This window comes from Oncorhynchus kisutch, linkage group LG14 (assembly GCF_002021735.2).
Source record: "Oncorhynchus kisutch isolate 150728-3 linkage group LG14, Okis_V2, whole genome shotgun sequence".
Classification (NCBI taxonomy): Eukaryota; Metazoa; Chordata; class Actinopteri; order Salmoniformes; family Salmonidae; genus Oncorhynchus; species Oncorhynchus kisutch.
Window position 1 is genome coordinate 54,603,585 of NC_034187.2, and position 26,575 is coordinate 54,630,159.

Here is a 26,575-nt window from a genome sequence, read left to right on the forward strand (position 1 = left end):
TTAGAAAATGCTTTTGCAATTATGTTAGCACAGCTGAACACTTTGTTCTGGTTTTAAAAAGCAATAAAACTGGCTTTTAGACAAGTTGAGCATCAGCATTTGTGGGTTCGATTACAGGCTCAAAATGGCCAGAAACAAAGAACTTTCTTCTGAAACTCCAGTTATTACTCGTCAGAAAAGGCAGAGTTCTAGGCAGAGTTCCTCTGTCCAGTGTCTGTTCTTTTGCCCATCTTCATTATTTATTTTTATTGGCCAGTCTGAGATATGGCCTTTTCTTTGCAACTCTGCCTAGAAGGCCAGCATTCCGGAGTCGCCTTTTCACTGTTGACGTTGAGACGGGTGTTTTGCAGGTACTATTTAATGAAGTTTGCGCTTTTCTGTGAAGGGAGTAGTACACAGCGTTGTACGAGATCTTCAGTTTCCTAGAAATTTCTTGCATGGAATAGCCTTCATTTCTCAGAACAAGAATAGACTGACCAGTTTCAGAAGAAAGTTATTTGTTTCTGGCTAATTTGAGCCTGTAGTCGAACCCACAAATGCTGATGCTCCAGATACTCAACTAGTCTAAACAAGGCCAGTTTTATTGCTTCTTTAATCGGAGTCATTTCCGCTGTGCTGACATAATTGCAAAAGGGTTTTCTAATGATCAATTAGCCTTTTAAAATGATAAACTTGGATTAGCTAACACAACGTGCCATTTAAACACAGGCCCATTATCATCAATCATCACTCCTGTGTCGACATTCCATTAAATATCAGCCGTTTCCGGCTGTAATAGTCATTTACAACATTAACAATGTCTACACTGTATTTCTGATCAATTTTATGTTTTTTTTTTATGGACAATAAATGAACTTTTCTTTTAAAAACAATGACATTTCTAAGTGACCCCAAACTTTTGAACGGTAGCGTATATATTCCATTTTAGAATAAGGCTAACGTAACAATGTGGAAAAGTCCAGGGGTCTGAATACTTTCCGAATGCACTGTATGTTGATCAGAAGAATGGCAGAATTGCCAGGTCCTCCACACTTGGTGCCCCAGTGCGCTGTCCTTATACTGCAGAGATGTTTATTGCTCACTTGTTGGCACATTCCATGCTCAATTTAGAAACAGAGTGGAAAAAATCCTTGAGGATGAGTACGGCTGTTTCAGACTCACAACTGGCTGTTCTGGAAGATTGCTTATGTGTGTATTTGCTAGAATCCTCCTTTCAGAAAGTTCTTTATTTTTTTATATACTGTATTTTGTCACCAGTTTGCAGGGCATGGATTAAACACGTCAGTTTCTCATAGGGTAAAGGGTGTGAATCTGCAGTCAAAACTGCAGATTAGATAGATACACATTAAATGCACAGTAACATTTGATTACTGTTGGGAGAACAGCCATGCATTTGTGGTTAGAAAATTATTTGTGTATTACTATTCAGTGTCCTCTAGATGGCCATATGCGGCCCTTTTATGAAGCATGACCAGGGACACGGAGGGGAATATTTTGTGTATGAGAAACATTGCAATATACATAAAGAAATGAAGTTATACATGCACCATCCTATAACAATTCACACCATATACACAAGTCAAGGAGTGATTAATCTGTGTGAATAATTTGTCCATATATTTTGAGTGTGTTTTTGTCTTATGTGTTTGCTCTTGAAAACCGCAGTATCGCCTCCATCTAGTGGTTTGTAGGTCTAATACATATTTTGAAATTGAAGTTAATAAATTGTGACAGGTTATTGTTTCATTTATGAAACATAAATGCACAAATGCATTAGGAAATTTTAACCACTCAAATTTGGGATTATCAAGGCAGACAATCCATGTTGTTCATTTAATTCAAATCCCAACATTTCCCCTACTTCTTTTGAAAGGCTCCATGTGAATAGTAATATAAATAATACAGAGCATTAATGTCTGTCATTTAAAACATGAATAGTGAGAGTTGTGATGTGGATTTGATGATGTGGTCTACTTTTCCAAAACACAGTTCCTCAGAAGCATGTTTTTAAATTCTGTAAAATAGCACAAAACACTGTTGTACTTCAGAAGTGTGACAGATTAAATGGGAAGTTATTACTATCAAGGCAAAATTGTATTTAACTTTCAAAGCAAATATTAACTAGAGGGTTAGTTAACATAGAGAAGTACCTTTCATAGATATATTTTAAGTGTTGATGCTCATTATTAGGCTATAATTAATGTATTAGTAGGGTCAAGATGTAATAGCCTATTGTCATTATTGGAATACTATAAATAAGGAAATGATCAAGGAAAACTTTTACACTGTGCGGTGGTCACCAATTACTTTAAAGCAAATTCCGTATGATCTCTGAATCTTGCTAAATGAAACAACTAATCCTTTCAATCTCACTGGGCTCACTTGCCTGTTTTACTTCGCCTCTGTCTCACGCGGCCGTACCATGGGGAAATCTTTGGGCGGAGCCAATGACCTAGTTTTGTCCAATAGCGTTCTGCGAAGGGCAGAGACTAACCTAATTTGAACCAATCGCTGGTAGGCAGTATCCGCGCGTGCCAGGGCCATGTGCTCCCTTCGAGTGCAAGGAATCGGTTTTAAGGTAGTAGGGAGATAGATATTTTGTGTCGGCAAAAACACAGACTTTCACAATTTTTGGCGGATTAAATGCAAAATTATTGATAATGATGATTTTAATGATTTGTTGAATTTGGTTTCCGGATCCTTGCAATTACAGAGATTAGTCCACACTCCAAGTAGTCTACAAGGAATTTAATTAATAGTAACATTTTTAAAATTAAATCAGAGGGTACTGGACATTGCAAAGCAATTCCATTCTTGTGTAGGTTTAGGATTGGTTGCAGTTGTGGAGTTTGTGTGTAACCTACAGGACCCGTGATCTTAATCAGATATGTGCATTGGTCCATTCATCTCGTGGTTACTAGTTTAGCTTTATGACTGACATTAAGGTCAACCACGTGTTCCATCCATTGGTTACATTAAAAGTTATGCAGAGGGCGAATTGTTCAAGTCGGCGTGGTTTGGTTACAGTAATCAACAACTCCCCCTGGTTTGTTTAAGAAGGGGTGGTGCTCATTAATGTAGTTTTGGGCGTTTTCGGAGTTGTAGATCATGAATATTGATCAGCCTCTCCCCCAGCGCCAATCCCCTGTGAGCGCTGATGTCACGAGTGCGGCCCGTGTTCGTTCCAGCTGACTCTTGCGGTGCTCGGTTGCTTCCTTGCTCGTAGCCTACAGAAAGGCAGGGAAAGAAGGTAAACGACAAAAATAACGAGAGAGAAAGACCGAGGGAGCGAGAACGACTAAGTAGGGAGAGGAAAAACGAGACCTCAACACCTATCCTACTCATGTTGGATATTATTTGACGACGACTTTTTTTTCCTCCTATCACCCCCCCGCCCACACTTATTTTCTCTATTATTGGATTTCTAGGTACCGCTCCATAATCCATTTTACTCCATGGACAACCCTCAGGTTTGTTTGTTTTATTTTTGTCCAGGTCAAGAAGAAAATCAACTCGGTTTGATGCCTATTCTCAATTAAACGGACATCATCAAGCACGGCATTTTGGCGAAATCTGAGCGCTGACGTGCAACTTTGTTTATCTCATAGATAGAGGCTGGGATAAGTGATTAACTCTTAAAGGGCACATTGCATTTGTTAAGGTTATTGAATAAAACACATTTTTACCATGAACATATTTTTGAGGACATCATTTTCACTTTTGATTTTCTCATGGAAAGTTGGAAGAGCAATAGCAATAGTTTATTGTTGATATACAATTATATTTGTCATGTCGAATTGTACTATTCTCTAGCACTTTCTTAATGCATATTTAGATAGGCTAACATTCGGTTTTCGAATGAGGTAAATAACAGTCGGTCTAGCAGTGTGTATTCAGCTGTCCACCTTTTTAATCGTCACGTAACTGTTGTGAACCCGCTGACAGCCAGTCAATCGTTTTGTGGATTAATCGGATAAATTCAGCGCTCATTCCACCGTGGGAATCAACGACCATCCCAATCATGTCTAGGCCGCTCACACAGCTCCTACCGCCTGACCTCCCGGCTGGAGCGAGCCCACAGTTCGGCACTGGTAACCTTGCGGGCAGTGTCCCGACCGGCGGACACTTGAACTCCATGGCCAGCCTCAAGACTCTCCTACAGCTGCCCATCAAGGTTGACCAGCGAGCGAAAGACTGCTGTGTAATGAAAGGTGAGGTTTGTGTGGTGAGGGCAGGAAGGAAGGGGACAGTATATGCATAACAAATATTAAAATAAGTACACACACACACACAGAGTGGCCTGCAAACTTTGTTTTCATTTCGTTGGCTTGGTTTCATGTTTATAAATATAAAGTATTCTTTAACTTGTATAAAGCATTCATTAACTTGTATTATGCATGACTTATTATGCCAATAGGTTCATATTTTTGTTGTCAGCAACAACACATACACAGCATAGAACATTAGTGTGTTTATCCTTCATTAAGGACATATCTCATGATATTGATGTACACTGAGTGTACAAAACATTAGGAACATATTTTAGTTTCAGCCCCTTTTGCTCTCAGAACAGTCTCAATTCGTTGGGGGCATGGACTCTACAAGGTGTCCAAAGCTTCTATAAGGATGCCTGCCTATGTTGACTCCAATGCTTCCCATAGTTGGCTTGATGTCCTTTGGGTGATTGACCATTCTGGATACACACAGGAAACTTTTGAAATGGAAAAACCCAACAGAGTTGCAGTTCTTGACAAGCTCAAACCGGTGCACCTGTCACCTACTACCATACCCCGTTCAAAGGTCTTTTGTCTTGCCCATTCACCCTCTGAATGGCACACATACACAATCAATGTCTCAAGGCTTAAAGGCCCTTCATCTATTGTATGGGGCGGCAGGTAGCCTAGTAGTAAGAGCGTTGGACCAGTAACCAAAAGGTTGCTAGATCGAATCCCAGAGCTGCCCCTGAACAAGGAAGTTGCCCCTGAACAAGGAAGTTAACCCACTAGGGTTAGGCCGTCATTGTAAATAAGAATTTGTTCTTAACTTAAGTTAAATAAAAGGTTAAATAATTAAATACAAATCTATACGGATTGAAGTGGATTTATCAAGGGATCATAGCTTTCACCTGGATTCACCTGGTCAGTGGAAAGAGCAGGTATTCCAAATGTTTTGTACGCTCAGTGTACACCGAGCTCTCAATCCAACAAACACAGACATTGTAAATGCTCAAATATTAACTAAGGGTGGGGGCAGGGAAGGTTGTTAAATGTAATGTAAAAAAAAAATAGATGTACCCAAAAGTAGTTATTTATCATGAAGGCCATAAGCAATATCTAGTCATTACCGCTAGAAATATTAAAATCTCACCTTTCTAGCAAGTAGTTATAAAATCCTGAGGTGTTCACAGTTCGCAATATGATGAAAATATGAAAAATCATGTATGATTTATTTCCTATTCAACAAAAGTTGAGGTAAGGATTTGAAATTATTAAAATGCATTCTAAATATAGTAACAAATGATTAATGACTTATTTAATATTTCGTATTGCTATAAAATAAAAATGATCATACTTCGTGACAGAACAAAATTGGCACCATTTCATATAACTGATGATGGAAAAGACGCCATTCAAATGCCTGCTAACTTGTTACAACTTCAACCTTAAGCGTGACCAAGAGAAAGTGGTCTTGTTTATATTGTTCTAAATTATTTTGTATTTTTTTCATGTTGAGAGCTCTAAGTCCATCCGAGAACATCACAGTGAGATCTATATTTTTTTTCTGCAATCACCTGTTTCATATGCTGTAAGTGGAGCTGCAAGCTTCACAGCCAGAGGAAATCGATCCTTTGTTTAGATAGGGAGCGACACATTTTTCCTGCCTATGCAAATATGGCGTCAGATTTCACATACTGCATCTCAGATGAGAGCAGCACGTGAAGCAGGACAACCAGAACTTTGAGTCAAATCAAACTTTATTGGTCACATGCGCCAAATACAACCGGTGCAGACTTAACAGTGAAATGCTTAAATTAAAGGACATTCCCAACAGTGTAGAGTTTAAAAAAAAGACAAATATTTGCTAAATAAAAAAGGAAATAGTAACACAATTAAAACAATAACGATGCTATATACAAGGAGTACCAGTACCGAGTCAATGTGCAGTAGTACGAGGTAATTGAAGTAATATAGTATGTACAAGTAGGTAGGAGGAAAAGTGACTAGTCAATCAGGATATATAATAAACAGAGTAGAAGCTGTGTGTGTGTGTGTGGCGTCAATATGCATGTGTGAGTGTATGTAATGTGTGTGTTGGAGTGTGAGTGCAAAACAACTGAGAAATAAATAATAGAGGGCTTGAATGTAAATAGTCTGGGTAGCCGTTTGATTAACTGTTCAGAAGTCTTGTGGCTTGAGGGTAGAAGCTGTCCAGGAGCCTTTTGATCAGAGACTTGGTGCTCCAGTACCGCTTGCCGTGCTGTATCAAAGAGAAGAGTCTGACTTGGGTGGCTGGAGTTTTTGACCATTTCTAGGGCCTTCCTCTGACACTGCCTGCATAACTGTGGGAAGTAGTTGGGGTGGGGCTGGACTAATCTTTTTTGCCTGTGCTGGCACTGCAGATGGCTATATTGGTCTAATAATACAGAACTATTAAATGCCCAGTGCACTACTTTTCTGAAAAATTATTTATTTCAAATATAATTTAGATTTTTCAGGGAGGGGGGGTTGCAGCAACCCCCTAATTCCCGTGGCTATGACCGCCTGGTATAGAGGTCCTGGATGGTAGGGAGTTCGGCCCCAGTGATGTACTGGGCCATATGCACTACTCTCTGTAGTGCCGTGTGGTCGGATGCCGAGCAGTTGCCTTACCAAGCGGTGATGTAGGCAGTCAAGATGCCCTCAATGGTGCAGCTGTAGAAGTTTTTGAGGATCTGAGGGACCATGATAAATCTTTTCAGACTCCTGCCTCCTGAGGGGGAAGAGGCATTGTCGTGCCCTCTTCACAACTGTGTTGGTGTGTTTGGACCATGATAGGTTCTTAGTGATGTGGACACCGAGGGACAAGTAGCTCTCGACCCGCTCTACTACAGCCCCGTCGGCAGACTTAATGATGGTGTTGGAGACTTGTACGGCCACGCAGTCATGGGTTATCACGCAGGGGGGTCAGCGTGGCAGATGTGTTGTTGCCTACCCTCACCACCTTGGGGGCAGCCCGTCAGGAAGTCAAGGATCCAGTTGCAGAGGGAGGGTTCAGTCCCAGGATCCTTAGCTTAGTGATGATCTTGAAGGTCACTATGGTGTTGAACGCTGAGCTGTAGTCAATGAACAGCATTCTTCCTTTTGTTCAGGTGGGATCGAGCAGTATGAAGTGCAATAGAGATTGTGTCATCTGTGGATCTGTTTGGGGTGGTATGCAAATTGGACTGGGTCCAGGGTTTCTGAGATGATGGTGTTGATGTGAGCCATGACCAGTCTTTCAAAGCATTTCATGGCTATGATGTGAGTGTTACGGGGCGGTAGTCATTTAGACAGGTTACCTTAGTGTTCTTAGGCACAGTGACTATGTTGGTTTGCTTGAAGTATGTAGGTATTACAGACTCAGTGTGATGAGGGACAGGTTGAAAATGTCAGTGAGGACACTTGCCAGCTGGTTAGCGCATGTTCTGAGTACGCGTCCTGGTAATCTGTCTGTCCCTTGTGAATGTTAACCTGTTTAAAGGTCTTATCACATCGGCTATGGAGAGTGTGATCATACAGTCGTCTGGAAAACAACTGGTGCTCTCACGCATGGTTCAGTGTTGCTTTCCTCAAAACAAGAATAGAAGGCATTTAGCTCGTCTGGTAGGCTCATGTCACTGGGCAGCTCTTGGCTGGGTTTCCCTTTTTTATTCCATTAAGACACATCCGATGAGCATCAGAGCCGTTGCTGTAGGATTTGATCTTAGTCCTGTATTGACATTTTGCATGTTTGATGGTTCGTCGGCAGGCATAGCGGGATTTCTTATAAGTGTACGGATTAGTGTCCTGCTCCTTGAAAGCGGCAGCTCTAGCCTTTAGCTCAGTGCGGATGTTTCCTGTAACCCATGGCATCTGGTTGGGAAATGTACGTATGACCACTATGGGCACAACGTCATTGATACACTTATTAATGAAGCCGGTGACTAATGTGGTAAACTCCTCAATGCCATTGGAAGAGTCCCAGAACATATTCCAGTCTGTGCAGGCGAAACAGTTCTGTAGCTAGTCCCCTAAAATAAGGAACTTAACGTTTAGGTTAAAGGGATGTCACAACCTTAGTCAGCTGGTGTCTGTACACAAACAACAATCACATTGACTAACAGCCTCCCCCTGGTGGCTATAGAGTTGAACAGCAGCCCTCCACAATTTCCATGGATATCTTTGTGTAAGAGGTGACGCTGACCAAGACTGACAGCTCCTCCAATGGACTCGGGGCACAAAGGACCTACCAGCATCAAGTTCACCATTAGAGCATGCATAGTCGGGGTGCATCACTAATGTTAAGGGATGGAGAAGGGCTTTATTACATGAGATGGAGTCTTTTGCATCTAACATATTTGCTTGCCTGTGGCTTCGATGCATGATGCATTTCCCTTTGAACAGAAACAGTATATTTCTCTCCCTGGTTGGCTTGCTTGCTTTGTTCGACACCCTCATATACACCCACTCGCTGTGCGTATCGCTCCTCTCCTACCTCTTCTGTCCGCCTCTCCATCCTCTCCATCCTCTAGCACATTTACCAAATCCCCCTCATTCATTCCTCTTGCACTTGTCACATCTCCCTCAATCCCCCTTCACTTCTATTTCTTTCCTCATCCCACTTCTTTTCTTTGCATTGCATATCTCTCTCTGCCTATCCTTTTCTCTCCTCTCTTCCATCACTCCTCCTATTTCCACTCCCTCTTCTTTCTCTTCCTTCTCACCCTCTTTATTCTCATCGCCTATATTTCCCCTCATCTACCAATATCGCTCTGTCATCCATCTCTCCTCCTATTTGAATCTCTTTAGTCTCCTCTTCCCTTTCCTCTTCCTAATCACCACATCTCCTCTTATATTCATTCCCTCTTTTTCTGTCTCCATCCTCTCCTCCCTAATTACTCCTCTGTTCCATCTCGCCTCTCTCCTGTCTATTTATGATTTTTGAATTGCTTTTCTCTCCTCTCCTCCCTTTCACTCCTCATGTCTCCTCTCTTCTCTATCATCTCTCCTGTCTGTCTGGCTTATTTTGCATTCCCTTTTTTCTCTCCTCTCTCTTCCCTCTGCATGTCTCTCTCCTCTCTCCTCTCTATCTCACTTCCAAAACTGTGTGTAGGCGTGTGTGTGTGCTGACAATAATGCGCTGTGCTGGCCAGTACAGCCCTGGTGTGATCATCACACTATGAATCAGCCCTGTCACCCTTTTCCCTACCTCTTCAACCCTCTATCTGATCTCCTCTGCCTAGCTCTTAGCAGTGTCACACTGATAGTCATCCCCCATTTTGGAGCCCCCTCTCCTTGCTCATTAATGTGATGGCTCTCGCCTCCCCTTATTACCCTCGCTAAGCTGCCAATTCAAGGGAGTGAGGGCTGAGACACGAGACGATGCCACCTCCGCTAATAATGTTAGCGTATCATCTCACTCCCTCATTATGTTAGCCTAGCATCTCTCTCTTTCCTCATTATGCTAGCTTAGCATCTCACTTCATCTTCATGATGTCAGAGTAGCATTTCAGTTCACCTTCATGATATTAGCATAGCATCTCACACCCTTACTCACATTTGTCAGCCAGCCTGTGTGTGGATGGGAAGACTGCTGGCACTGTTGCTGAATCAGCCATGTAATGGCGGTTGGTTGCATGCAGAGCTGTTGAAGGCACAATGGCTCCCAGGCAGATTATGTGATGATAAGCGACAGCAGTGATGAACACTGAACAGGCTGGATTTTTGCACTCAATGACCCTCTCTCGCTCTCTCCCCTTTTCCTCCAATTGTTCTCTTTCATTTATTCTCTCTCCATCTCGCTCGCTCTCTTTCTCCATCTCCTTTCTATCTCTTTCTCCCCATCTCCCACTAACAGATAAAGACAAACCCCAGGACTCAGACGAGGACTCCATGAGTGGAGGTCCAGGTGGCCGGCCTTCCCAGTCGGCCTTCCTGGGGCCCCATCTGTGGGAGCGCACGCTGCCCTGCAGCGACGGGGGCCTCTTCCAGCTTCAGTACATGGACCTGGAGGAGTTCCTGACTGAGAACGGCATGGCCATGCATAACAAAGGTGGCAACGGCTCCAGCGCCAGTGCCCAGGTGCCCTCGCAGAGTTCCCTGCAGTCGGCCGTGCCCAACCAGAGCTCCCAGTGCCCGCCGTCATCCCCTCCGCCATGTTCTTCTTCATCGTCCTCCATGTCCTCCTCATCTTCCTCCTCCTCGCTGCTGGGCCTGGACAATGTGCCGCTGCCACCAAACGGACTGCCAGGCATGATGGGAGGGCCCGAGTGCCTACATGGTTAGTACTAGAGCTCTGCTACCTGAGCCGAGCCCGACGGGCCCCAACGTTATACATCGGGTTAAGGCCTGTTTTTTTTTCATCAATAACTAACGTACGAGTACGGCATCGGGTATCGCTAAATTAATCACTAACGTTTTGAAGCTGAGCCATTTGCTCGTGTTCTGCTGCGCAGTACAGTCATATCTGACTAAGATCTTAACATGGTGTCAGAAGTCCTGAAACCTCGGCAAATACAGTGGGGCAAAAAAGTATTTAGTCAGCCACCAATTGTGCAAGTTCTCCCACTTAAAAAGATGAGAGAGGCCTGTAATTTTAATCATAGGTACACTTCAACTATGTCAGACAAAATTAGAAGAAAAAAATCCAGAAAATCACATTGTAGGATTTTTAATGAATTTATTTGCAAATTATGGTGGAAAATAAGTATTTGGTCAATAACAAAAGTTTATCTCAATACTTTGTTATATACCCTTTGTTGGCAATGACAGAGGTCAAACGTTTTCTGTAAATCTTCACAAGGTTTTCACACACTATTGCTGGTATTTTGGCCCATTCCTCCATGCAGATCTCCTCTAGAGCAGTGATGTTTTGACTTTCAACTCCCTCCAAAGATTTTCTATGGGATTGAGATCTGGAGACTGGCTAGGCCACTCCAGGACCTTGAAATTCTTCTTACGAAGCCACTCCTTCGTTGCCCGTGCGGTGTGTTTGGGATCATTGTCATGCTGAAAGACCCAGCCACGTTTCATCTTCAATGCCCTTGCTGATGGAAGGAGGTTTTCACTCAAAATCTCACGATACATGGCCACATTCACTCTTTCCTTTACACGGATCAGTCGTCCTGGTCCCTTTGCAGAAAAACAGCCCCAAAGCATGATGTATTCACCACCATTCTTCACAGTAGGTATGGTGTTATTTGGATGCAACTCAGCATTCTTTGTCCTCCAAACACGACGAGTTAAGTTTTTACCAAAAAGTAATATTTTGGTTTCATCTGACCATATGACATTCTCCCAATCTTCTTCTGGATCAGCCAAATGCTCTCTAGCAAACTTCAGACGGGCCTGGACATGTACTGGCTTAAGCAGGGGGACACATCTGGCACTGCAGGATTTGAGTCCCTGGCGGCGTAGTGTGTTACTGATGGTAGGCTTTATTACTTTGGTCCCAGCTCTCTGCAGGTCATTCACTAGGTCTCCCCGTGTGGTTCTGGGATTTTTGCTCACCGTTCTCGTGATCATTTTGACCCCATGGGGTGAGATCTTGTGTGGAGCCCCAGATCGAGGGAGATTATCAGTGGTCTTGTATGTCTTCCATTTCCTAATAATTGCTCCCACAGTTGATTTCTTCAAACCAAGCTGCTTACCTATTGCAGATTCAGTCTTCCCAGCCTGGTGCAGGTCTACAATTTTGTTTCTGGTGTCCTCTGACAGCTCTTTGGTCTTGGCCATAGTGGAGTTTGGAGTGTGACTGTTTGAGGTTGTGGATAGGTGTATTTTATACTGATAACAAGTTCAAACAGGTGCCATTAATACAGGTAACGAGTGGAGGACAGAGGAGCCTCGTAAAGAAGTTACAGGTCTGTGAGAGCCAGAAAACTTGCTTGTTTGTAGGTGACCAAATACTTATTTTCCACCATAATTTGCTAATAAATCAATTTAAAATCCTACAATGTGATTTTCTGGATTTTTTTTCTTCTAATTTTGTCTGTCATGGTTGAAGTGTACCTATGATGAAAATTACAGGCCTCATCTTTTTAAGTGGGAGAACTTGCACAATTGGTGGCTGACTAAATACGTTTTTGCCCTGTGTGTGTGTGTATATATATATATATATATATATTTATATATATATATATTTGTACTTTTACCCCTTTTACTCCCCAATTTCATGATATCCGATTGGTAGTTAGTCTTGTCCCATTGCTGCAACTCCCCTATGGAGGTGAAGGTCGAGAGCCATTCTCTCCGACCAGGGAGAGAAATATACTGTTTCTGTTCAAAACGACCCTGCCAAGCTGAACTGTTTCTTGACACACTGCTTCCTTAACCCGGAAGCCAGCCGTATCAATGTGTCCGAGGAAACACCGCCCAGATGGCGATCAAGGTCAGCCTGCAGGCGCCTGGCCCGCCACAAGGAGTTGCTAGAGTCCGATGGGACAAGGAAATCCCGGACGGCCTAACCCAGATTGTGCGCCGCCTCATGGGTCTCCTGACCACAACCGGCTGTAACACAGCCTGGGATCGAACCCGGGTCTGTAGTGACGCCTCAAGCACTGTGATGCGGTGCCATTGACACACGGGAGGCCCAGGTTCCATTTCTGTGCCTTGTGCCGGTTCCAACCCCCGGTGTGTAGGTGAGGGATTATTTTTCACCATATGTTTGCGCGTTTTGCGTTGGTGTGTGTCTGAGCAATGTCACAAGATCGACAATGTCACAAGATGACTGAAACTGTCATTGCAGTAGTTGCACCTTCCTCAACATGCCCCATGTCGGCATTGGTCGGTGGGGGAAAACACGGCAGTTTGTGAAGCTCCAAGGCAAAAACAAATATTTAGTAGGGCCAATGGAACTGCTTTAGGTTTTATTCCAAAGTACAAACGCCTCACTGTGCATTGATAAATCCCCAAATCCCCCGTCTAGTGCGAAATTGGTGGCTTGATGCTAGCAGAAGATGATCAAGGGACAGGGGACAAAAACAAGCAGAAGCTATATACAAAGGGTAAAAAGACAGGGTATAATCTCAAACAACTTGTCCAGTAGACGATTCAGGGTCGTTTGTTTTGGCACCTGGTTTTATCGCAGTTAACCTCTAATAAACGCATAATATTGTATACTACCACCATAAAGTGCATTTGGTTTTCAAAACTACAAGCACATGCTTTACAATGTCCATCAGGGTGTACCCTTTTCCATGACTAGACCTACTTTGCATACTCTTATGACATCGCCAGCAGTAAGATTTGAGTTTGATTTCCAAAAAGACAAGGACTGTAGCTTTCAAATGACGTGTCCCTTTCTATTTTTCTGACAAAACGTTCACACCGGACCGAAACAGATCTGCTAAATCCCTTCTACACAAACAGACTAACTTTACGAAGAACAAAATATATAGATGAGTTACAGACCAGGGAATACAGTCAAGAGTGCTTAGCACAATACATCATTTGAATGACCCGTGGAGAGGAAAGGGTTAAAGAAAGACTCTGCAATACAGTAAAAAACGAGAGAGCCCAGTTGAGTGTTCTCCTTGCATGTTTTAAAACCTCTCACTCTGTCTCTCCCTCCCCCTTACTCCCTCTCTCACACGCTTGGGCCATGTGCAGGCGTTGTGTCACGTGCCGATGCAGAGAGCAATGGCGCGAGAGAGCAAGGGGAGGGGTTGGAGGGAGCGAGGCATAAAGAGGGAGTAAAGTAGAGAGAGAGAGAGAGAGAGAGCATAATATTGCATAAGGCTAGCCTTCCATAAAGAAGCCAAGAGATTTACGTTGCAGAGATATCCCCACCATGTCGCCATACCATTTTTACACACTGAACAACATTGTGACATAACATTTCAGAATGACATGTTGTTGACATAAGGACTGAGGGAAAGACTGCTATGAAATGAAAGGTGAGGTTTATTGTTTGTGTGTGTGGTGGTGGGGGGGGGGGGGGCTGCTTTAGACAGCTGTGCTCTCTGTGTTATTTTCTGAAGGAGGGAGGAAGAACGTGAGGCAGAGTGGTTTCTCCTTTGGATACTTACAAAGGAAGGATCTTGTGTATATTTTAAATTGAAGATAGAGGGAGTATGGGGGGTGGGGTAGGTGTTGGAGGGGTATTGTAGGGAACTGTCTTTGTGGTGGCTATGTAGTGAGAGGACGGGGGAGCGCATTTTATGTAACACTTCCTAAAGCACATTCCATTTCAGCATTTCTATTTCCTCAAGTGTTTTCTAAAAACAAATCGCAATCAAACATTCGTTGCCAACAACCCTGCTCAGAATTGTTACCTGGAAAATGTACTTGTATTGCTATTAAGTATACAAAATATATTATAGGTGTATTTTACAACTTGATGATTGTTCCTCACCGTGAACGTAATCTATGGCCCAGCAGATACTGTTTCATTAAACAGCCACTAAAAACTTCAGCTAACTTTAACTACCACAAGCTAACAATCAATGGAAGTGATGTGAGCGTGTATTTTTTTACATTTTTAAATCACATTTTAAGTAGCATCAAACCAAATATGGAGTTGATGGTTAGCTGAATTTTGTAGTGGCTGTTTAAAGAAAAACGAATCAATGGTTCAGTTATCTTGGCCCATAGATTACTTTCAGGGTGAGCAACCATCTAACATCAAGCTGTAAAATAGTGAACTACTCCTTTGACGATCAAGCATATTTTACTGAGTGAGGGTAAAATAGAATGACCTTGACCAAAGGTAAAAGATGGCAAAGGGCATAAGAAAGCTTAGAGCTGCTGGTAGAAGGTTGTTTACCCAGCAACACAGTTTTTGGATCGGTTTCAACCTTTTGCCCAAAATGGTTGTTATTAAGATTAGGCTTTGGTGCCATCTTATCCTGGATCAGCCAGCTGCCAACTCAACTCCAAAACTGACGGAGTGATGTGGCCTCTGCTTCCACCTGGTGGCTGACCGGTAACACTGCAACCTCCGTGCAGCAGCCTGTTTATAAATGTGTGATGATGCCTTTATACACAGAAATAACTCATCCTCTATTATTATTATTATTATTGGCATGCTTGAGGCTTTGACCTTTCACCCTGGCCATGATGAGAAGTATGTGATCAACCACAAGTTTGTTTTTGTTGGCCTGTCTCCATATAGGTGGCCAAGTTGGGCCTCCTGACCTCTCGCCCTCCTCCACCACTACCTCTCCCTGTCCCGCCGGGCCGCCAGGGGGCCCGCCGGTCACCAGTGGCACTGCTGACGTCATGGTGAACTTTGACCCGGACCCGGCGGACGTGGCGCTGTCCAGCGTGCCGGGCCAGGAAGCCTTCGACCCCCGAAGGCACCGCTTCTCGGACGAGGAGCTCAAGCCACAGCCCATGATCAAGAAGGCCCGCAAGATGCTGGTGCCAGACGAGCAGAAGGTGCTACATTTCTTACAGTTCTTGTCTTTAAATGTAGTTTGCACATAAGAAGCTTAATGGTAGAGTTGACAAAATGTCATCCTAAAAAGCAGGTCAACTTCCTGCTTAAGTGGATGGCACACATTGGGAAGGGGCAAGTTTAAATTCTGATGTCTGTAGGCAGGAGGTCCACCCCGCTGCGTGTGATGTCATATTGCTGAGTCTACCTTTTAATGCACGTGCAGGTTTTTTTACAGGCTGAATTCGATGAATTAGAACTAATTACGTAATTGAGGTGCATGCGTTCATCTTTCTGGCTCATTGTAGAGCAGAAGAAGTAGTTATACATTCCTGATGGACCTGGCATGTAGATGTGCATGTAACACCATGGTAAGAAGGTAGGAAACTGTCATATTGCTGTCTGTAGAGTAGCTGATTGTGATGGAATTATTAGTAAGGCTCTGTGTACTTTTCAGTCATTTCAACACAAACGTTTACACAAATCTTTATATACATACAAATACAATGCTCAGTTGTGACCCCTCTCCCCCTGCCCCCCTCGCCATCACAAAACTGAGCCTTCTTGCCCCTCTCCTTCCTCTCTCCCCCCCCCCCCCCCCACAACACGCCTCTACTTTGTGGTGACTCCTGCAGGACGACAAGTACTGGAGCCGGCGCTACAAGAACAACGAGGCGGCCAAGCGCTCACGTGACGCCCGGCGCCTCAAGGAGAACCAGATCACGGTGCGCGCCGCCTTCCTGGAGCGAGAGAACGCTGCTCTCAGACAGGAAGTGGCCGACATGCGCAAGGAGCTGGGCCGCTGCCGCAACATCCTCAACAAGTTTGAGAGTCGACACGGAGACTTGTGAGGAGGAGGAGGAAGAGGAGGGAGGCGGTGGAGGAGAGAGGGGTATAAGGCAACATTGGCAGCCCTTTATTTGAGGGGGTGCGCGTACGGCCTACGTAGACTTGGCGTAAGCATCCTATGACACCTTGCGTAAGCGTCCATGTTGCGAGTAGCCTGCAGTGAGTGCAGCCTCCATTTAGTGATTCTGTGCTATGCTGGTTTCACTTCCCGCGTCTCTTTGACGGGTATTGTCACTTGGGCGTCGCGACGTCATTCAGTGTTTTATATCAGGTGCATTGCAGTGTTTTTCCGGGTAATGCGCAGGGCCATACATGCACCCGTTCAAATGAGGTGTTCAAATCATACAGATCACAAGACAACTAATGTTTTTAAGCTATAGACAAGGAGACAAGCCAGGGGAAGACCGGTGTGTACTTTATTTCTATGACAAAACATGTATATTTTTGAACTGTACTGGGCAGGGAGGGAGACGTGGGCAAACTAGAAAACAGAGGATGAGCTACAGTATAACTAGAAGAGGAAGATTAGGAGAGGTGGAAAGAGAGAAAGCGAAGAGATTTCAACATAACTATATTTTTATATTTGCAAAGATGGACAGTTCAGAGGGGATTTTGGAAGTAATATTTTATAAATGGGTGAGTTTAGTATAGTGATGGGGGCTATTGGTAAATGGATTGGTAAATGATATATTTTGAACTCGTTAAGATAGAGGGGTCAGAGGTCGTAATTGAGAATGTATAATGGTTGTATCCAGGGATAACGTGTCGGCAAGAGAGGAGAATTATCTTAGTAAATGTTTGTGGACATAGACAGATCGAAGATATTGTATAGTTTTTAATTTTGTTCTGTTGGGTTCGTTGAAGCACTTAAAAGGGAATTCTCAAAAATGTTCACTTCATGTTCATCATCGCCAGTACCATTTAACATGTGGAAATGGGGCATTTATGTTTTGTAGTAAAAAAAGACAAGTGTTTCCAATGAGTTCATCAATCAATTAGTAGGCAATGCCTACTCGTAATTGGTTAAAATCACATGATGCACACCGATGATGTCATTGGAAACACTTTTCACATATGTTGATGTTGGGGTGGTTCTGGAGATGATGAAAATTGAAAAAATGACAAGTTTACTTTTTAAAGGGCAATTCTTCCTCTTTTCAACTGCATTATCGTCATCTCCACCATCAAACCAGTGTTTACATATGTGAGAACATCACGTTCCTATTGTCTGTGCTTAAAAAGATACGAACTAAGGTCCCCCCAAAAATGCTTCTCTTATGACATCACCTGCAACAAGTTTTTAGCCCAAGGGAGAGTATTTTCTAGCTCCCCGCGTGACCGCGAATCTCAGTGTTTGAAAATCACAGTTTTTTAAATGTTGAAACTTTTGATGTCATTGGGGAGAACTTTTTAACCTTGTTTTTTTTTCTACAAAACCTAGAAATGCACCTTTTTCACATACACTACACAATCAAATATTTCACCCAAACCCGTTACTGACTGGTTTATAAAATCTTGCACACAGCCATGCAATCTCCATAGGAAAAACATTGCCAGTAAAATGGCCCATACTGAAGAGCTCAGTGACTTTAAACATGGCACCGTCATAGGATGCCACCTTTCCAACAAGTCAGTTAAACAAATTTCTGCCCTGCTAGAGCTGCCCCGGTCAACTGCAATGGCTGTTATTGTGAAGTGGAAACATCTAGGAGCAACAACGGCTCAGCCGCGAAGTGGTAGGCCACACTAGCTCACAGAACTGGACCACCGAGTGCTGTCCTCGGTTGCAATACTCACTACCGAGTTCCAAACTGCCTCTGGAAGCAATGTCAGCACAATAACTGTTCTTCGGGAGCTTCATGAAATGGGGGTTTCCATGGCCAAGCAGCCTCACACAAGCCTAAGATCACCATGCGCAATGCCAAGCGTCGGCTGGAGTGGTGTAAAGCTCACCACAATTGGACTCTGGAGCAATGGAAATGCGTTCTCTGGAGTGATGAATCATGCATCACCATTAGTCCGTTGGACGAATCTGGGTTTGGTGGATGCCAGGAGAAAGCTAACTGCCCCAATGCATAGTGCCAACTGTAAAGTTTGGTGGTGGAGAAGGAATAATGGTTTGTGGTTGTTTTTCATGGTTAGCATACAATGACATTCTTGACAATTCTGTGCTTCCGACTTTGTGGCAACAGTTTGGGGAAGGCCCTTTCCTGTTTCAGCATGACAATGCCCCCATGCACAAAGCGCTCCATACAGAAATGTTTTGTCTAGATCGGTGTGGAAGAACTTGACTGGCCTGCACAGAGCCCTGACCTCAACCCCATTGAACACCTTTGAGATGAATTGGAACGCCGACTGTGAGCCAGGCCTAATCGCCCCAACATCAGTGCCTGACCTCACTAATGTTCTGGTGACTGAATAGAAGCAAGTCCCTGCAGCAATGTTCCAACATCTAGTGGAAAGCCTTCCCAGAAGAGTGGAGGCTGTTATAGCAGCAAAGGAGGGACCGACTCCATATTAATGGCCATGATTTTGGAATGAAATGTTCGACGAGCAGGTGTCCACATACCCTTGGCCATGTTATCTATGTTGACACTGGTATTGTGTTGGAGATAACGAAAGTGAATTTGAAAAGTGGTGGAGTTGCCCTTTAATTTGTTATCTTCTCTTTGATTCCTTTCTGGAATTAAATCGTTTTAATTGTGTGTCTGGCACAGAGAGAGAGAGAGAGAGAGAGAATAAATGGAAATGCTACAGTCAGTGATCAATCGCGAGGACAGCTGCAGCCACATAGATATTTGTGAATAAATATTGCTCAAATGTGTTGCCAGGTATTCATGTCGATGGGTGAATATGTTCGGCACACCGCAAACAGACAAGTCAAGCCACACAGTCAAATAAGCTGGACCAGTGACTACATATGCATTTTTACATGAAATGACATGCATGCACGTACTCACACACACGCTCTCAAATTATCTCACACACACACTTATTTGGCCCTGACAGCAAGCTGGACCTTGAAACGCAGGGCCATGTATGATAGCACACAACACTTCATCACTTTCTACAGCATCTCTCTCTCTCTCTCTCCTGATCCAATTTTGAATTGTGAAGCCGAATTTAAACTGGTTTGGAATCGATGGCCCAGGTTAAGTTGGCAGGGTTTAGCATGAACCTGAGCATGCCGACCGTTAACACACCTCACGTTTGATTACAATTCTTCTTCTTATTAGTGCGGACTATATATGGTGCTCATCCTGATCCTCCATCTGAACACACACACACACCTCAACATAGTAACTGAACTACCTATACCTTTTATTTTCTTGGTTTGTTCTTTATTTTGCGTATCGTGTTGTAAGAGGAAATCGTATATGTAGATTGACACACAGAAGAGTATGTCTACACCTTTCCTGAACAACTTTACCCAGTGAAACAATACACCCTAATGTACCATACACATGTACAATTAAATACGAAAACTGATCTCTCACTAGATATGTGTGTGTATATGATATATGCTTGAACATGTGACTATAGATGTAATAATATACATGGCTTGAATATATAAATGTAGTATAAAATGATTGGAATCATTGTCAATTTCTCAGGTGTTCTGGGGGATAAAAAAAAAAAACTCTTACGCTAAATCTTGATTACTGAAGTTGTTCTTTCTTTTTACGGTTTGACCAGGATACATTTCGGAGCTGGCCCACTTTAGCAGTACATTTCGGTAAAATTAGATGGAATTGTACTGCGTACTACCAACTCACCTTGGTAGTGAGGTTGTAATTATACCAGTTCTGGATTTTAAGGTCTTTGTTGATTTCAGACATAGAATTCAATGTTCTTTTTTATTCTTCTCTCTATTACAGTTATTATTGCTAGTATTATCGTCGTTGTTGTCGTTGTTATTATCACTACTCTTGTTTCTTTTCCTTGCTACAACTTTTTAAGTGGGATTGCAGTTCTCATTTTTATCTCCCTTGTATTTTTCAAGACCATCTTTACTCTACTTTATTTTCCATGAGCCTGTTCACTATCGGCACCATCCACTATCTCCAGGTGCACTGTGGGGGCTGTAGTCTTGTCCGTGTGTGTTGTAATGTAACAAAAGCGGAAACAACCACAAACTATGGACTTGAAGGAAGAAAAAAAAACCTGGAAGAATTTGAACTACATCTCCCAGCACAGGCTTCTAACACCACCCATCTTTTGATGGACGAAGAAGCAACTTTTTGATACCTGGGACTTGTTTGCAGAAGCTTATAAACTTTTAACAGCGGTATTTTTCTACATGTCTGTATACTGTATGATTACTACAACTTTTTGTGGGCATTTGTAGCCCATCCTCACAATGATGGTATGCTACTAAATGGCATTGCGGGTAATGTACACAGCCTATTTCCCCTTCCCCATGTGGATTATAAACTACTACCTGTTGTGACTGTTATAAATAAACTACAAATCCCATGAGCACACCACTACCCTAATGCACCAGTAATGTCTACTGATCCTGCCTATATGGATGCTGGGGGATGTGGTCTGGCTTTTCCGAAATCACCAATAAAGATTCATCCTTACTCACTGAGAAAGCTTTTGTGGTGTCTTGTATGTTGTCAAAATTGTATATCTTCCCTTTGTGTGAAACTACAGTGAATCGAACTCTCACAGCATCAGAAAGTACAACGAAGGCACTAAGGCCATTTAAGATGGTGCTACCCCCCCCCCCCCCCCCCCCCCCGAGACCATATTAGACATCATAAAATGGCGGCCCACTGCCACCTGTGACCAGTGGGCTGGTTCAGCTGTTCGTCAACATGGATTGCTTCAAGCAGTTCCCTCTCAACTCCGTCTGCCGTCTGTTCAGTCAGTAGTAGCAGCATGGCATCGCCCAGGTGTTAACTAACATGGGTTCAAATGATAGATCCACATGGACTCCCGGAGCGACTGTTTTCTGACCACAGTATCCATTTCACCATGGAAAGTTTGATAGTGTTTCAGGGCTGCACTTGATACAAATATGTAATGCTCTGATTTCCCAGGTGAAGTAAATGATTGTACATTTGATATGATCGCAGTTCAATAGAGACTGTAGCACAGGCTGATTTCACGTTTGACAAAAAAGAACCCTCCACAAATCCTGGATGTCATACATTACAATGTTTGTGTCTGCCTTGGGGCTAGAAAAATAGTCTGGACGAAGCCATTGATTTTCGCCCTAAAAGAGGATACATTTCGAAAAAATAAAATAAAAAAGTAATTGATCTCGGATCTAGCAGAGCGTGTGTTATAGTGTTAGATGCAGGAAAAAACAAATCTGAGCCTACTCGATAGGAGCAGGGCCAAAGGCAAGTTTTCACGCTCTTCACCAGAGCAGTGATTAAGTGGTGGACACACTGCAACGCCTTCAATTACCATGGCCTCACAGTGTCCTTGACAACACTGCCGGAGGACAAATGTGTTCCCTACCATTAGAGGTGGGAGACCACGCTGGTTATGTCCCATATGGTACCCTGTTCCTTTTTTTAGTGCACTACTTTTGACCAGGGGCCCTGGCCAAAAGTAGGGGACTATAAAGGGAATAGCGTGCCATTTAAGACGCAAGCCAGTGTTTTGACCACGGGATCAAGTCCTTGGCCTGCTACTGATTAAACCGCTACGGAGTGTTATTCTGTCGTCACTGAGGCAGGGATATGCTTAAGGAAGAACGGCGCTGAGTGAAAGAAATAGAGGGTAGAGAACAGGAAGATTACGTGAGGGAAATAGTTGTCTTACTGCGATGATGAGTGTGTGTGTGTGACTAGGAAGACCGTCTAATCATTTACAAAGAGAGAATGCACGTGTGGATGTTGGTGTGCAAGAGTTTGGGCCTGAGAGAATTGAAGAGAGACATGGAGCGCGTGCTTGAGAGTGTGGCAGTGGGTAGTGTAATGTCTTTACATGTGTGGATGTCCGTCTCTGTGCTCTTCAAAGCCTCCCTCAGCTCCCTACAGAACTGGGTGAGAGGTCCCGTTCATTACGGCTGTGTGATGTGCCATGCCTCAATGGAAAACAGACGTAAGGTCCCTCACTGTGGTGCCCCTCTCTTCTCTTCTCCAACCTCCACCACTCCCCCGCCTCTTTCTCGCTCGTTCTGTACCCCCATCTCCTTACCCCTACCTCCACCATTACTTCTTCTCTCCTCTCTCACTTACTTCTTCTCTCCTCTCTCACTTTTTTCCCAATCCTCTCTCTCCTCTATTTTCGCCTCTCGTCAAACCTCCACAAGCAACGCCTTCTGTCTCTCACTTTCTCCCCCTCTCCCCGTCACTTTAACCCCTATCCTACTGGACACCCCCTGCCCCCCACTAACTCCTCACCCCCCCTCTCTCTCTTTCACCCCCCCAGCTTTCATTAAGAACCATTTTGACAACCAGGGAAGATGGCTCCCCTCCTCCCCTAGCCTCCCCTTTTAGGACTTTTCCATCTCCCTGACAACCAACCTGTAACACTGTGCTATTGGATGGGTGGGTGTGTGTGTGTGTTGGGTGGGGGGTGGGGGGGTCAAGCTGGGTAGCCTGTCACATCATAGCCCCGAGACTCAGAGACGCCTCACGTGAATGTCACTCCAAATGTCTCGGTGTGGCCTTGCACAGCGCAAGCAAACACCACCCGCCACCTCCTCCACTGTAGCTGAGCGTGCCAGTGGCCCTATGAGCGATTGCCGTGGTGGTGTGGGAGGCCCGGCATATCTGGCAGGTCTGGAAAAGCTGTCGCGATACCGAGTGAGCCAAATGTCACGGGCATGCTGATTACCGAATCAGCCCTGTAATTGTTCCGGGGTGGTATCGAGTTCCGTGCGGAATCCGATTCAAAGGCCGACCGGCATTAATGAGCGACGGTTGTAGTTGGAGATGAAAATCCCACTGATGTATTCTGTGATGTGTGCCTATTCAGACCCGGCTGTAATGTAATGTAGGCAGTGTAAGTGATCACCAGTGTGGTGGATATATATGGTGCGAGCCTGTCTGATGTGTAGGGCTTGTTGATATGTGGCTCCTGACATTTGTCGTGCATGTCGCCGAGCAGAGTTGACAGCAAGGTGTTTCGATAAGTCATGAGGGTTAGGATATAGAGGACACTGGTGAATGACCAAGGAACACGACGACGTGAAGGTCATACGCTGGTTATGACCTGTTATAACTCGTTTACTAACCATTTGGTGAACTGTTTGTATATCGTTGTGTCTCCCGTTTCCCTTTTAAGTATCAACATGATTAAATACATCTAAGCTGCGGTATATTAAAAGGGCAACACACTCCATCATTTCCGTGGCCTGCAGTTACAGCAAATGTCTCCCATTGCGATATCTGTGGTGATACAAGTTTTTTATTTTTTTTACTGCGAACAACAGAGACGAAATAGGTCTTGATTGTGTTCTCAAGTTTGACTTGTCTGTACAGTTACATTTCAAGCTTAGGCACTACATATCAATCCACCGGCTGGAACATATCAATGTAGCATTACTCTGTCGATCTATACAACAGAAAATAGTGGCCCAATATTATTGATGCGCAACATGTCAATGTACATAACAGCGCTCTGTGTGACTAAAATCAATTGTCCTATTGCAGTCTCTCAATGGCATGGGTGGCAAACCAATGGGACAGCTTTAAATGGCGGGAGTAAATCTCCGTTTTTGTCAAAAGGGGCCAAGTTCCCAGGAACTCCAGGGAATTGCCAGGTTCTTCTGGTACGCTGTTGAATAGATGTGTCGCTAGCTGCAATTGTAATCTATATAACCACCCCTCCAGAGGCCTGCTGGGTCAGAGAAACTTTCCATACTATCAGGATGACATCACCAGTTGGCCTACACACAGGCCGGGATTCAATCAGATGCATTGTCCACAAGCAAATGGCATTCGTGGAGTTTTCGGTAAACGTGAATTACCTTTAAAAGTTAACTCCAGTGTGTTTGTCAACACTGTGCCTTTTGATTGAATCCCGGCAACAGGCAATTTGACTAAGTGGTGGAACCCAACTCTTTCTTAAAGGCATGTGCATTAGGTCCTGACTCTAATCTAGGTATAGACTGTCTGCACTGTATATGCAGTCATAACACGTTGACTGTTACGTAGAGTATAGGCACGTGGAGATTTGACAGTTATTCAGTGGTGTGGGGGGTGGAAATGGAAACTGTTCTATCTAACCCCAAGGCCTTTCAGCAACCTCTCACTTCTACACCCCAGCTCTCCTCTCCCTCTCTTCACGTTCGATTTGACTTCTGCTTTCCCGGCCCGAGCCCCAGAGCCTTTTTCCTCCTCTCCCTCTCTCACCTGCTCCTTCACTCTCCTTCTTCTACACTTCTCCACTCCTGGAATTCCTCTGCCAGTTCTGCTTTAGAGATGACTGACTCTTTTTTTCCCCCCCTCAGCTCTGGATTGGCCGTCGCTATGGAGACTGGTGCTGGAGTGCTGCAGGGAGGGCTAGTTCCTCTGCAGAGGTAGGTGAGGTGAAGCTTGAGAATGTGTGTGTTTTAGTGTGTGCTGTCTAAAATATGTTTGTCCGAGAGGCAGATAGTGTTTGAGTGAAGTAACGCCGGCAACGAGGCTCCTGCTTGTCAGCTGGTGTAGCTGCCTCTTCCGGAAGGAATTCTCCACACTCCTGGTTGCCTAGCAATGTGTACCATCCAGTGAGTGTGTATCACAGTTGTATTTATTTATTCAGTCCACTGTACAAGTGCCTTTTGTTTTACTCGAATCATAACTCTGCAAATAAGCTACAGTGTGTGGTTTCCATGTAGTGGCAGAGTGTGTGTCAATGTGTTTCTGCACTGTGTGGGTGGCAGCTGCAGTGGAGGCGAATGGTCCGACTGTTCCTTTTACACACTGGAGAGCAGCTCAGCTCATCTGGAGCCCTGGGCTCCTGGCTGCTACAGGGGGAGTGCACCACATCACCCTGGATTTGGCTCCTCTCCTGGAGCACGGATCAAAGTAAACAGGCACAGGACTAGGGAGGGAGAGAGAGGGAAGCAGGGAGATGACAGAGCGAGCGAGAAAGAGAGTGAGGGAGGGGATAGCGGGAGAGAGGGAGAGAACGAGAGAGAGGCATATGCTCCAAATCTTTGTGCAGTGACGAGAGAGAGAGAGAGAGAGAGAGAGAGAGAGAGAGAGAGAGAGAGAGAGAGAGAGAGAGAGAGAGAGAGAGAGAGAGAGAGAGAGAGAGAGAGAGAGAGAGAGAGAGAGAGAGAGAGAGAGAGAGAGAGAGAGAGAGAGAGAGAGAGAGAGAGAGAGAGAGAGAGAGAGAGAGAGAGAGAGAGGAGAGAGAGAGAGAGAGAGGAGAGAGAGAGAGAGAGAGAAGAGAGAGAGAGAGAGAGAGAGAGAGAGAGAGAGAGAGAGAGGAGAGAGAGAGATAGATAGATAGATAGATAGATAGATAGATAGATAGATAGATAGATAGATAGATAGATAGATAGATAGATAGATAGATAGATATTTGGACAGGCCGTGATCCAAACCTCTCTGCAGTGACACGGGAGAGAGAGGGGGAGGCAGAGGCACCTTATTAGTATGTGCTGTGATGCAGATAGAAACCCAGAATGAGGTCCAAGAACCCATGCACTGAGGCCAGAACACAGATAACAATCGAGTAGAATGGGTACCCAAACCAAAACAAATGTTCACTCTCTAGAGCGTGTTAGGTGCTAGGGAAAACACATTTTCGGATGGTGCAATAGACTTTGAATAGGTGAAATAAGGTCTTTGGTGTTCATAGGAGCATGTTGTGTTGGAGCTAGACGGGTGATGAATGTCCTAAAATGGACACCGTAGATGTGATCAAGTAGGGCCTGTATCTTAAATCAAGAGGGTTTATTGAATAAGTGCACAGTGTATTGCAGTGGATTGCAGTTCACCAGTCCCAATTCAAAAATAAATTCATTTCTTTAGCTGTGAATATCTATCTGTTCTGGTCTAGGGAATCCATTTACAGCAGTCCCAGTCATTACATTCATTGGGAGATGACTGCTTCTCACAATAAATTATTTTTGGTTTGAACAGTAGTTGGTTCCAGGTCATGATGTCTTTTTTTTTTTACATCAAAGGAAAATATAATAGGTTTGCATACAAAGTAGACTCCGATTTCTTCC

At 44.1% G+C, this 26,575-nt stretch overlaps 1 protein-coding gene across 1 annotated transcript; it reads left to right on the forward strand.

Annotated features, from left to right (window-relative positions):
* Positions 1-506: 506 nt before the first annotated feature.
* On the forward strand, positions 507-21,041 carry LOC109903662 (hepatic leukemia factor). The gene is made up of 4 exons (XM_020500521.2): positions 507-4,211; positions 10,075-10,497; positions 15,331-15,596; positions 16,230-21,041. The coding sequence occupies exons 1-4, from the start codon at positions 4,022-4,024 to the stop codon at positions 16,443-16,445; spliced, it is 1,095 nt and encodes a 364-aa protein (XP_020356110.1). The 5' UTR covers positions 507-4,021; the 3' UTR covers positions 16,446-21,041.
* The last annotated feature ends 5,534 nt before the right edge of the window (positions 21,042-26,575 follow it).

Coding starts and splice junctions, on each gene's coding strand:
- LOC109903662 (XM_020500521.2), top strand. CDS start 4,022: ATGTCTAGGCCGCTCACACAGCTCCTACCGCCTGACCTCCCGGCTGGA. Junction 10,498..15,330: donor AGGGCCCGAGTGCCTACATG/GTTAGTACTAGA, acceptor GTCTCCATATAG/GTGGCCAAGTTGGGCCTCCT. Junction 15,597..16,229: donor TGGTGCCAGACGAGCAGAAG/GTGCTACATTTC, acceptor TGACTCCTGCAG/GACGACAAGTACTGGAGCCG.